The 14,644-nt window shown below is 34.0% G+C and overlaps 1 protein-coding gene across 1 annotated transcript in view; it reads right to left on the reverse strand.

Moving 5' to 3' along the window:
* LOC150081408 (low density lipoprotein receptor adapter protein 1-B-like) overlaps positions 1-14,644 on the reverse strand; it is a 51,114-nt gene that overhangs the window by 35,696 nt on the left and 774 nt on the right. The window contains exon 2 of the mRNA XM_090379281.1: positions 4,919-5,064. Coding sequence (XP_090235407.1) covers positions 4,919-5,064 — 146 coding nt within the window. The remainder of the gene's footprint in view (positions 1-4,918; positions 5,065-14,644) is intronic.

The following is a 14,644-nucleotide window of genomic DNA, read 5'->3' on the forward strand; positions in this document are numbered from 1 at the left end:
CTTTAGGTGCAGTCTCCATACCTGAACACAGTATTCCAAGTGTGGTCTAACAATAGCCTTATATAATGGGATCATGACATCCTTATCTCTACTAGCAATTGTTCGATACATCATCGACAGAACACCATGAGTCTTCCTTGCAACTTGTCTACAATGCTCAGAGAACTTAAAGTCTGACCGTATCGTAACACCCAAGTCCCTTTCCTCCGCTACCGGCTTTAGTTCAACTCCGCCAAGTGTATAAGTTATTTTGGGGTTACTGTTCTCCAGATGCAATACTTTATACTTTGCTGGATTAAAGCATAGCTGCCATTTTTCTGACCATACCTGAAGTCTATCTAGGTCACTCTGAAGAAGCTCTGCTTGGCAGGGATCATTAACTGCTCTACCAATCTTTACATCATCTGCAAATTTAGACATCATGCCCTCTATCCCTTCATTGATGTCATTTATGAAAATCAAAAACAACAGTGACCCCAATACTGGTCCTTGGGGGAACCCCACTTCTTACCCAATCGGAGGAATAATCATTTATCACAACCCTCCGCCTCCTGCCCCAAAGCCACTCGGCTATTCATCTAAGAATTTTCCCTGTGATTCCAACCTGTTCCAGCTTATAAAGTAACCGCTCATGTGGGACTGAGTCAAATGCTTTGCTGAAATCCAAATGAAGAATGTCGAAATTATTCCCAAAGTCCAGCTGTTGAGTGACCCTGTCAAAATAGCTAACCAGATTAGTTAAACATGATTTTCCCTTTACAAAACCATGCTGAGTATCCTTCAGAATTCCAACTTTGATTATTGTCTCCACAATTTTCCCTACTACTGAAGTTAGACTAACCAGCTGGTAATTTCCCACTTCACTCTTAGAACCGCCCTTATGTACTGGAGACACACTGGCACTTTTCCCATCCAACAGAATTACTCCCAAGTCCAGTGATGCTTGCATAATTAGCCTCAATGGTTCAATGCACTCACTTGCCACCTCCCTTAAGAATATAGGGTATATGCCATCAACCCCAGGAGCCTTACTGGGCCTATAGACTCAATTTTTTAAAAAAATAAACGTGTAATTTCAACATCATTAATTCAATTTTTTTTCAACTTCACTTTCATAATTTCTCATTGAGGTAAAGGGTTTTTCTTCTCTAAATATCAATACAAATAAGTGTTCAGTTCATCTGCAACTTCAGCTGGGGTATTTAATACTATCCCACATCCATAACATAAGGGTCCAATCTGGTTTGTTCTTCTCTTCTTTACATTTATAGATGTGAAGAATTCCTTATCCCTCTCTCTTTGCCAGCAATTTCTCATAATCTGCCTTTGCCAGCCTAACCTTTTCTGTGGCACTATTACAGATCGATTTGTAGCAGTTATATGCTTCTTTACTTTTTATTGCTCTAACTTCCCCATGCTGTCTTTCTGCTCAAGAAATCTGGCAACTTCATTATTCATCCAACTTGGGATCCTCCTTGTGGAGTATAAGGAATAGTTATATTTCCTAAAAAAAAACAAACAAACAAAAGCAAGTCACCTGTTTTCATCTAGGTATCTGCCCAAACCTTCCTTAAATTTACATTTATTACAACCATTAATTTATTTTGTCTAAATGAGAATTTTCTTATATCCAAGTTTTTAAAACCATCCTTCCTGAGTATAAGTGCATCTAACTTGTACACCTGAAAAAAAAAAACTATTTGCATAATTTAATCTACTGAAGCTTTTCAAAGCCTTAAAATACCTCAATCAATCCCAACACAGGTCTTGAAACTTGGCAATCCATAAAACTGAGGCCTCTTTATATGAAAAGATATTGTTGCTCTTCACTGCACCTTTTCATATTCTACCTGAAATAAGAGTTTCAAACCTGTATACAATACTCAAGCAGTGGCCTAAGCAAGTCTTAATGGAATTTCTACCTCCTTGTCTCCAACTTTCAAAATTCCTTACCTGATTAAATGCCATGTGCTACCCTAGCAGTCTGTCTACAATGTTGAGAGAACTTCATGTCAAACTGCACAATTACCCTTCATTACTGGCTGCCTTCAGTTTATTGAACCAATAGTTGTACTACCCAAGTATCAAGGTAATCTAGGATTACTACAACACATATGTAGATTCTTACATTTCCAATATTGTACTTTGCCATTTTTCAGACTAATCAAATAAATTACCTAGGTCTTGAATTACACCTTTATTACTATCATTTATCACCCTCTCAGCCTTTGCATCTCATCAGTAAACGATGATATCAAACCGATTACACCTTCGCCAATGTGCCTTTTAATATGTTCTAACAAAAAATATCATTAACAGTTATCAGACAGCACCAAATACTATGGAAATTCAAAACCTTTTCAGAACAACATCTAATTATAACCGATAGCCATAACCCATTCAACCAATATTTTATATACCACAGAACTTTCCTACATGCTTTTCCAGTTTAACAAAAAAATCCCATTTGTGTGGAACAGGATCAAAAGTCTTATTAATCCTTACTTACTAAAAAGCCCTTAATAAAAATCCAAATGTACTATGCAAAAATTATTCTCTACATTTTTTCTTTCTAAAACTGCAATAATATCTTATCAGATTAGTTAGATATGATTTCCCTTTAACAAACCCATGTTGTGTTCCTTGTATAACTCCATTTTTATGCAGATTACCCTTCAGTACATCCTTAATCATAAGTTCCACAATTTTCTTTGCATAGAAATTAAAGTTATAGGTCCATAATTATCCATTTCTCCCTTGAAACCACTTTATGAAATGGAGAAGCACCTGCACATCTCCAATTTGCTGGGACTTCAATAGAGCCCAGAGATGTACAAATTACAATAGGCAGGGGTTTGGCAGTGCCTATTGCTTCCTTCAAAATAACTGATAAATCCCATTAGCTCCTTGGGCATTTTTAGGCATATTCACAAATGTTTAAAGTAGATAGCTTCACCGCATCCATCTACTATATGTACAGATATAACATTTCAATGAAATTTTATATTTGGATCCTTTAGAAGGATTTGTTGAGCTAGGCCAAATTTGATTAAAACTGGACAAACAGAAATTCAGATTTAAAAAAAAAAAAAAAAAAAACTTTTCTTTAAGCAACTGGCATGTTTTTACTACCCATGGTTCACTATTACTAGCATAAAATAATTCAATGCAAGATGCTAGACCTTGCAAACACCTTTTTTGTATGCAATTGGCTTTAGTCCATTTTCTATGTTCATTCTTTCACCTTATTCATGATTTTAGAGAGATGAACTTAATTATCACAACTCTCATGTTGTTATGCTTACTTTTAGGGTAACTGATGGGTCTTATGTCTCTACATAACATGCATTTTGTATGTGTGTGCATGTCTGCCTATTATTACAGACAGTGTTATCACACTTCCATCATGCATCAGTGGTGTTTGCTTATGTAAACAATAAAATGCATAATAATAAAAATGATAGTTTTCTAAAATAAGATTAGACAGACTAAATTTAGCTTGATTAGTGTAAAACTGTGGCTAAAAGGTTCCTGTGTGAATGTACTGCTGCACTATGTTCTAAAGTCAATGTTTTTTTTTGTGCAAAAAAAAAAAAAAAACCCATAAAAGTTCAAATTTAACAGAAACAAGTTCATTATTTAATACAACTGTAACACAGAATGACTGCAACCACACTTATACTTGTTTTACTGTTAAACTTTTGGTTTTAATTTACATATTACATAAAAATAATTTAGATAATTAAAAGATTTTAATGGTAAGGATCTTAAGCCTCTTAGCCTTATGCTTACGTGATATGCAAACTGCATGTGTACATCACATTACTTTCTGAGGTAAAAACATTCTCATTCAAGGCTGACAAACTCAACATTAAGGAAATGAGGCACTCACTAGACATACAATTATGGAATAAGATATTAAAATAAAATCTTACTGAAGACAGTTTCTGATCTGAGTCACTAAATCACCAATTATAAATTTTTGTGAAACTTGTTAAATTCTTCAACACCGAAAGATCAAGATGAGAACAAAAAACACCAACTCTCTGAAATAATGTATTATTTTAAAATGGGAAACTATTTAGCCACATTAAACTTCTCAGCAATTAAGTTTGCTCTCTAAATGAACTCAACTCAAGAGTTGAGTTAATTTAGAAAGGTTTTAATTGGTCTTGTGAGCCATTGGACTTTTACTCCTTTATGCATCAGGCATTCTCTGCCTTCTTTAAACACTGTCAAATTATTGCACATAACCCAATACCCAAATATCATCTGCAGAATTTTCAAACTTAAATTTTCTTTATTTTGAAAAAAAATAATAATAAATAATAAGTACTCATATTTATAAAAAAAAAAAAAAAAAAAATTCATTTTCTGCTCCAGTAGCAAATAGAACAATTCTTGCATAAATATTGCTAATGAAACTTGTCACACTGTCAGTGGGCAAAATGCTCACTCATCCTATAGAAGCCATACAACACCAGTAATCTCATTAATTTACGATTGCACTTTGTGTATGGCAATAATACCTTTCAAATGAAAAATAGCAATACAATATAAAGAAAAATTCACGGTGATGGAACTGTATGAGGGATCAGTGCCATTATGAAAATAATGTGTTTTCTAGAAAACTTTCAGCACAGAAGTCCAACAGAAAAGTAGACAGCTTTAATTTTAAAGTTTATTAGAATTATGTATTTGTACACAGAGCATTTCACGTATCACTGCTGAAATAGCTTTGGTCTATAATCAGTAGTTAAGAGGAAAATATCTGCCTAGTTTCATACAAATATTTATATATTAATTCTTGTTATTTTTTAACTCAGTCTTCCAAAAGCATAAATCAGATCATAATTTAAGGTTAACATTAAATTACATTAACATTCATAACAATGTTAATAGGCTGAAATTTACTTACCATTGCAATGACAGATTTTATGGCATCAGCTGTTGCCTGTTGCCCATTTGGCTCCTCCACTAAAGTACTCCCCAAGTACTTAACATAAAATGTAATTCCATCAACTACAGGTTGTTTAATACTATCATCCCACTCTTCTGGAAGTTCTAGTAGAAATAAAATCATCTTAGCTTCATTTTATCTGGTATTTATTTTAAACTGCAATATATATATAGTCCTGAACCTACTGCCAAATCATACCTACCTTGACCTCAATATGAGAAGCACTAAATGCAAAAACTATATTTTGGTAACTAATGTAGTTAGGCCATTCCCCCCCCCCCAAAAATTCAGAGTACTACCTACAAAAAAAAGACACCAAGCATATAATATTTAATTATAATATAATATATATAAAGGGTACTACATTCATATCTTGTGTAGATATTCTGTCTGTGGTTTTGTAGTTTCTAGAAATAAATCATAAGTCACTGGCAAGAAATTAAACTGGTTTTGATTTATCATGCACAGCTTGTTCTTGAAACTAGAATAGCTAAAGCTGATATCACCTACTGGCCCGAAGAGGAATCCTGCACGATAAATCACTCTTTGCCAAGGGAGATGACTGGTTTGTCCAAATAAAATGAAATACTAATAATTTTTTCTATCAGCTGGTGTGCACTTCTTGTGTTGCTAGAACAATGTGCCCAACAGAGTGATCTCTATGGTCTTCACTAATAGCTAACAAGTCTTTGTGACATTTTCTTAAAAGCTGTTCCAAAAGACTGATTTTTGGTATCCTGTTCCTATCTGGCAGATAGCCTTCACAGTGGCACTTAAACCTTGAACAAATTTATCGAGGTGCTATCTGATCCTTGGATGGTTGCTCAGGGCAACAGAAACAAACCAGTGACTTCTGAATATTTCCCATTAAAAAATGCAACATTCAATAAAGTGGTGACTTTTACTACCTTTGAGAGGCACTATGAAAATGCAGTTAAACAGCAGTAAACTAAATATTAGGAGCATTGCGATTTTATCTCTAATCCCATTCAAAATTTGCCATGAAACTGTTTACAATGAATTTTCTGTGGTAGTTAATTTACATACCCTACCTACACTGAATATTTTGAATTTTAAATGTGAAACACTGCTTTACACAATTATGACACTTATTTCTTCATCTCTATTTAAAATATTTTTAATATATATCCAACCTCAAACCAGATTTTCTCAGTGTTATCTGCCCATTCTTCATTAAAAACACAAAACAAAAAGATTGACACATACTTGAAAAACTTATGCTCCAGACACTATCTAATAATATTTTAATTCCATAAAACCTAACATTTTTGATGTTTGGAAATGCAGGATGTAACTTTTAGTATACTTGAAAATAAATCATTAACATTTTTCAGGAGGTTTTTTCTGTAAGGATAATATAATTGTGGTGAATGGTAAAAGGGAGAGAAGTTAAAAAAAAAAATCAAAAAATGAATTAATGGATTTTGGTCATAACCATTACTCAAAATGAATTAATTAAAGCAGTGCAAGGCAGGAAAAGAAGGTTATGTGAACTTCTCTTTTTCGCAGAATTTTGACCACATATAAGAGACAATTTAATATTTCAACATGGTCAGATATTTAAACCCAGCATAAGAATATTATGCTGGCAAGCATGAAGTGTTTTCTAGGACTTATTAGTACGAATTATAGTTTTTTAAATTCATTGTTACGCTGCTCGATAAAATTAACAGAACATGCAGAAAACGTGGTGCAAATTGCAGCTTGCAATGAAGCGGGACAAAAATTTTGTACGGCACCGTACCGTAGAATAATGATGAAAAGAGGAGACAGCAATAAACTTCGGACAGAATACTTTGGTGTAAGGGACATTTGTAAGGGGTTGTATAAGAATTACCAAGAATGTCACATTACAGAAGTCCTTGAGCTCTATGTGCAGTGGTGTTGTCATGCATGAAAAAAATCTGGGCCAACCACACCCCTGAAAAGTTACACATAAGGTTGGAAGATAGTACTGTAACTGCACAGAGGTACTGAGAACAATCAAAAACAGAGGGGTGGGCCTTGTTTATTTATTATTTGGTTTTTAGGAGCATTAGCAACTAAGGCCATATTGCTCTGAGGATATGCAGTGGTCATTCCCTGACCTTTCCGCATCCTCCATATTTGGTGGTCACGGGCTCGAACCCCGGTCTAATCAAGAAGCGTGCTATGCACTGCAGCTCGTGGGGGGGGGGCTTTGATCATTATTCCACCCCATACGAGAATACTGCCTCCACCTGTGTCTGTTCCTTTGATGTTGGAGGGATGATACTGTATTCCTCATTGTCTCCACATGAAATAACATATTGAATCTGTTTGTAGGCTAAAACGGAATTCATCACAGAAGAAACTATACTCCATTTGTCAGGGCTCCAAGTCGCATGTTCGTGGCACCAGTTTTGACGAGCTCTGTTGGTGGTTTGGGGTTGGGATACAAACCACTGGCTTCCTTACATAGAGTCCACTTGAATCAAGAATTATTTACACAGTCCAAATGGAAGTGTTTTCACCTGTGGCCGTGGCTACCTAGGTTTGAGTCTTGCTGTTAGAGCCATACAGCAGTCTGTTCTAGTTGACAGACTCTTATTGTAATGGTTCGTCTCTCAAAACTGCTTCCATAATGCCAGGATGACACTACATAAGCCAATGTACCACCTCTGCCTGCAACCACCCTCCTTCAAGTTGTCCAACAGCCACCATCTCAAGGAATCATCTAAACAATGATAACTGCCATCTTATTACTGGAGATGTTAGCTATTTCATCACTGAGTGAGCAAGCAAAGAAAAAAAAAAAAAAAAAAAACCCACCAGGGGGAATGAAGTGACATGGTTGCAACTCTTGTTTTTATAGCCATGAATAATTTGCTTAATGTGTGTGGCTCTGTATGGAGAATCAGTAAAGAAAGAAAGGTGGTAGATAGATTTCTATTGGATACTCAGAATTTGCATGCCAGGATGCTTATTTTATCAAATTTTGGTGAAAAACATTTTGTTCCGTTAATTTTGTTGAGCAGCATATTATTATTATTAGTAGTATCTGTATGTATAATATGGAAATATTAACGATACACCAGCTTTTTATAAGCATATGAAAATGTGCTAAATGCTACAATACGATAAGAAAACTGGGAAGTGTCCCAATTGTACAGCTGTAATTGTACAGCTGTAACAAGAGTAAGTTGTCACATTAACTTAATCATTACCAATATACTTTTTTTTTCAGATTAGAATGAATGTATTCAGTGTGGATTAGTTTGTTTTTAGTTGCATTGTTCTACACAGAAAGGTGAAAGAAATATCTATGGAACATGGAGAATCGGTAAGCAATAAGTCATGTTATAAAATTAAATGTAAGATGACTTGTTGCATTTAACTAAGACACACACACCATCTTATCAAATGATGCTTGGTATATATTTCACTGTTTTTTTTTTCTTTTTAATGGGAGAAAAAAAAAAAATTGTTGTATCAATTGTTTCATTCATGTTTACAAAAATGCTTCCCTGAAATTTTACAAAACAGTTTTATTGAAGTTTGTATTACTAAATGCTTGGTATTGAATTTTTTTTTTTCTTTTTCTGTTAGCCATTAAAGTTTGTCTTTCATATACCATAGTTTTTTTGTTCTAGCAGATTCAAATATGAGTTGACCATCTCATAGTACATACAAGCTAAAGAGGGTTGTTCAGACAACAGTTCAAGAATGTGTCTCAGGAGAATACCAAGAAACAGAAGATGGCAGTGTATGATAAGAAAACACAGGAGAAAAGAAAGAGGTGAGTATATGTTGCACGAACTGGAAAGCACCAATACACCATTAAAAAACTACAGGAATTGTAAGGATAACGTCCAATGAAGAAAGAAGGAAGATTGGTGTCAACTATTGGAAACTTGGAAAATTTGACAAATGAGTTGTACATTAGCTATGCTCACTGAAACCAAGGAAGAAAGTTTTCAAGAAAGAGAAAAAATAGTAACAAAAATTGAACTCACAAATACCATGAAGGGTAAATGAAAAGATTTATACAAAGGCTGCTTTAGAAACATTTTGTGGAATAAGGAAATTTGTAGATACTATGGTAAGGAAAGATGAAGAAAATCTCAGGTCAGTAAATATTTCCATGAAATATCTGCCATCTTGCTTACTATCCATCATGTAGGTGAGGCAATAAAGTTCTCAGACTGGTGCTGTTGCAGTCATCTTCGATGAGTTGAAAATAAACAGAAGTAGTATGTTGTAGTTCAAACTTTCTACAACAAATGGTGACACAGCAGCTGCAAAGTAGCCTGACAGGTTGCAAGTAATAACCAGTTTCATTAGTACTGTTAACGTTCAGTGTCACAATTTTGCAATGGAGCAACAAATGACTATCAAATTTTACTTTAATAAACTGAGAAAACCTGCAACAAAAACATAACATGTTAAGCCATACCAGTGTGTTTGAATGGTATAAGCCAGTGGTTCGCAAACTATTGAACTCTATGGAACCTTTCAAAAATCAAAAAAGTTTGCAGACCCCTACATATCTATATGAACACTGGGTTTTCAGAAAAGAAATTTCAAAGTTTTACGTTTAAAACAACAACTTTATTCATATTTTTACATAAATATAACTTCATTTATCATCATTTGCTATATACATAGAACAAATATTTTGACCAGTTCCAGAGAACAGGTTTGCAGACTCCCTGGGATTGGTATAAAGACCCCAGTTTTTTGAAACGCTGGTATAAACATAACATTTGCAACGATCCAAGAAGTGCGTGTCCCTCAACCTTTCCAAATGAGGACAGAGTCGTAAGAGTTCAGGAAATTGTGGCAAGAGAGCAATCATCATTTGACCCTCAGAATGATGGCTGATGAGTTGGATATGAATATTTGTCACATTCTACATGAAGATTTGGGGAAAAGGAAAGTCTGTGCAGCACAAGTTTTGCATAGTCTCACAGATGAGCAAAAGCAACGAAGAGTGTCATCATGCAAAGACTTCATACAGACTTCTCAAAACAATTCTAATTTACTTGACTGTATTGTCATTGGAGACAAGTGTTGGGTGTTTCATTATGACCCCAGACCATGCATGCAGTAGACTTCAAAATCATCACCAAGGCATGCTGCATTCTACATACAGGTGCTTCAAAGACATCTGAAGTGCATTTCCCAGGCGAGGCTGCAATTTCAGAGAAAGCCAGCTGGTTCTTGTTTCACAAAAATGCTCCTGCCCATTTTGCACTTGTAAAGATATTTCTGATGAAACATGCATTGTACAAATGAACCATCCACCCTATTCTCCCAACCTAGCACGGGCAGACCTCTTCCTCTTTGCTGACTCTTTTCAGAAACTTTTATAACAGTATAATAAGTGCATTCAATCAGGTGGTGATTGAATAAAAATAAAACCATTTGAGCTCCCTCACTTTGTTCTTTTTATTGCATCAGTTCAAGAACTTTATTTATTTTCATACTTCATGTGATTTTTATGGAAGCAATACTTTTCCAGTATCCAGAAAACTTTATTCAAATATCTTCCAATATATGGGAAGTTTAACCCCTGCAACAACATACCTTTGCGATGTAGAATAAAGTTGATAAGGAACCCAGCTCATGGATATAAATTCAAAAGCAAAAACCCATCAAGTAGAAGTAGCTGCAAAATTCACTGCTAAGCAAATTGATAAAGAAAGGGCACATGAAAAATAGTTTAGACACTTGATTTGCAGCAGTGCTTGGTCATGCACATATTAATCAAATGTGATCAACAAAAGACAGCTCTGGAGATTCAATTTGACTATGATTGTGAGAGTGGACATCAACTTGTTTTATGTGGAATGAAATTCTAGAAAGCAGAGGTGACAAGAGAAAGCTAAGTTCACAATGGTCCTTCTAGAACAAATGAAAGACAACATTTTACTTTAACACTTGTAGCGGACAAAAGAAAAACAGTGTTTTGTTACTGCAGTACAACAACATCCCTCAATGGAAATAACAAAACTATAAGTTTCTGGTACCAGAACACTCATGTGGAATGTGACATAGTATGTACAATGATTGAAAGGAGAAAAATCTGCCAACATGATACATCTCCAAGAGTGGTATCAACTTCTGCAAACTACAGGTGTGGGGGAGACTAATTTTTTTAAGTTCCCTAGGCTCTTAAAGAGACCTGTCCAGTATCGAAATACAAATGATAATGGGAAGAATTCGTTTGGACAATCAATCAGTCTGGGATTCTGCCATGCAAACTAATGTTGACTGAAGATGAATCTTTCCAACATCTCAGTTATCATTGAAGAGGTCACCCAAACCCGAGACCACAGAAATCTTACAGTGGTCTCTTACCAATCAGTAAAGCAAAAAGCCCCTTCTTATTTATCCTGAAACTCAATTATCCAATTTGTGATTTTTGTAGAGAACTCCCTAATGATAATACTGAGATCCAGATCTGATTGAATAAGACTACCAAAACTGAAGAATAAATTACATTAAAGGGTGTAATGCCAATTGTGAAAAGATTCATTTCACTGCTTATTTGTATGATATAGAACAAATAATATTCTCAGAAACTATTCATTCATAATACCCAGACTACATATTTCTGATCTTGCAAAAAAATCCTGAATTTTATATTCTTTTCTGTGAATTAGACACTTAATGACCTAACCCCCTCTTTTCCTATCCACAGTAGAACATGAACACACAATTTTCATTGAGCCTACTGCTAAACGTGGTAAATTTTTATGATCACTTTAAATTTGCCATTTGTCACTGAATTTGTTTGACAGTTTTCTTATTCTCACAGCAGAAATTTTAGAAATGTCAAGACAACTAAAGTAAGGCACAGAATATGAATTTAATGATATGATTTTTTATTCCTTGGGCATAAGAACAAATTGGTAAGAGTATGCTTAGCTTCAGGAAAGAGACACAAGAGCTGAATTATTAATCACTACATACTATGGTTAAGAAGTGCACTTCTGGAAAGCTGCCAAAGTAATCACGGTCCTTGCCCTGCCAGTCACAAGTGCTTCTTGTTAAAGACACAAAAGTCAGGAAATAAGATTGAAAAGCTGATAACTGATTTCAAGCATGCAATGAGAGAGAGAGAGAGAGAGAGAGAGAGAGAGAGAGAGAGATTTATAGTTCTAACTGCATTTAGATTTTCTAGCTTTATTTAATACACAAAAATTGTTCAAAAAGTTTGAGAATTGAGGAAAATAATACAAAATTTAAGATAGTGTAGCAAATTGGGTTTCTTAATGTGGTCTTTTGTACAGGCTTTTGTTTGAAAGAAGTCAGGACCAAATGGGTGCCACAAATGTTGTTCAACTAACAATTTAACTGCAAAAATCAATAGCATGTTTGGATTTCTTTCAAAAAAATCCAAGGATATTTAATGTTTTATCATCACAGACAATAACATGGGTTTACCCATATTTATGTACAGAACATTTAAAAATATGCTATAAAAGTATGAGTGAATGCCATATATAAAAGTAAGAAATTACCGTACAAGGTATTAACCACTCCTATCCTGGGAACATGGCTTTCTTGATAATAGGTAGTTAAGTTTAGTAGATACAACATAAAAGTAAATGTGCAATTTCTTTGATTTAAAAAGTCATTAATAAAGAAGATTAAGGATTTATTTCAGTCAGCTGAAGTACAGTACTATTAATTTCAAAAACTGATTCAATGAAGATTACAGGATGATAGCTCATTAAGTTTGTATCAATTCTGTTAAGGAATTGATGTTTACTTTCATCAAGATCTTTCTTGATGTACTTTCTTGCTCTAAGATCTGAGAGACATCTTAGAGCAAGATATTTCATTTTGTTCTAAGATGTCTATAATATATTATAAGAAATGTTTTCTAACACTGTCACAATTATTGATATCATCGTGTCTGTATATTTATGTGCATTTCAGGTATGTAGTATAAAATTAAGCAGATAAAAAAATTGCTCTTTAATTACCACAATACATGGCAAGACAAAGTAATGATATTAACCTTATAATAAAAAAGTTACAATCACTAACATACTATCACACTGTTTTCAAAATAATTCTGGAACTACTACTTTCCCCATTAAGCATGCTGCTTGTTCAGTTAGGATAGGTCATCTCTTCATCTTTTCTTGCCTATCTTCTACTGAGGAGTCTAGTTCTTTACTACTTTGTCCATCTATGTTTCCCCCCCCCCCCTTTTTTTTCCTATTATATATATATATTCATTAATGGGTTGTATTTTACATTCTTTCCTGATTTCCTCACTTTTAACTTTATCTCTTAATGTTTTAGTAGTTAATTTCTTTAGTCTTTTCATTTGTATAGTTACATTTGCCTTATTTTTGATGTTGTACCACTTGTCTCACCTGAATATTTTATTATAGGCCTTAATATAGTTTTATATATATTTCAACTTTAGCATCCTGACTGATGTTTGGCCTGTTCTGAATTATATTATTCAACCCCCACCCCCAATATTCTACTTATTTTCAATGCTTATTATATTACTTTAGTTATTCCTGAACTATACTTGTATTCTTGGTAGTTAAGTTATTATTTATTCTATCATTTTCCCTCCTAATTTACATCTGAATTGTTCTTTTGCTACTGTTAAGCTCTTTGTCTTCCTATGGATATTTCAATGTTATACTTTTGCTTTTTTATTAAAATTATGTAGAATCTGTTGCAAATTGTTTTCAGCATTAGTACTGCACCATCTGCATAGCAGATTATGCTTAATTTTTTATTATAATTCCTTTATTTACCCTAGAACTTCTGGAACTTCTTTTAAAACAGCCTTCAGAACACCTTGTCATATTCTCTTTAATGTATGTCCTCAGAATTTTTTTTCTAAATTGAAAATTCATGAGAAGAAACCAAATTTGATAAAGAAAATAATCAAGCTGCTGATTTTCCTTTTTGGCACAAAACTGTTATACAAAAAACAAAAAAAAAAACAAAAAAAAAAAAAGACATTAAGCTGACACACTATCATGGTGAGAATTCATTCAAAATTGTCCAGAGTATGTGTTTGTGTTGCATTGAGCAAAGCACCTTAAATGTTTCATAATTGTTGAATAATAAAACATGATTAAAGATTTGACCGTTATGGATTAAATTATAAACGAACAATTAACAATATTTTATAGCATGTATACTTTTCCAACTTTTAAGGTTTGAGAAGATCCCCATCAAACACTGTTGGCTTTGTTTCTAGATCTCAGTAAAGCAATCTTTCGTCACCAGTTAATTTCAATAACAAGTTGCCATTTTCTTGAACTCTAGCTTAAAAACAATAGAGGAAAAAATTTAAACTCGACTGAATTTGTGGAAATATTTAGAAAACTCTTCAGGCATTCTATCAAAATGATTCACAACCATTTATTCAATAACAGTTAATTTTTCAAAGTTAGTTATCCATATGAATTAACCAAGCCTTTTACAACATTGTCTTGTGAACTGTGATCGATATCCCTACCCTCATTAAATCTTAAACCTCACATTCTTTTTGCAGACAATCTCATCAGTATAAATTTGGTTTAGCATCTTCACGAAGCATGTTAGTTGAAGAGCCTGCTGGTTTTGTTGCGGGAACTGATGTCTGGGATGGTGTGTGTGTGTGTGTGGGGGGGAGCTGTGCCAAGACTGCTTTTGAGCACACATACATCAGGTCAC

The sequence above is a fragment of the Mastigoproctus giganteus genome, chromosome 8 (genome assembly GCF_048544385.1).
Source record: "Mastigoproctus giganteus isolate SK-2022 chromosome 8, ASM4854438v1, whole genome shotgun sequence".
Lineage (NCBI taxonomy): Eukaryota > Metazoa > Arthropoda > Arachnida > Uropygi > Thelyphonidae > Mastigoproctus > Mastigoproctus giganteus.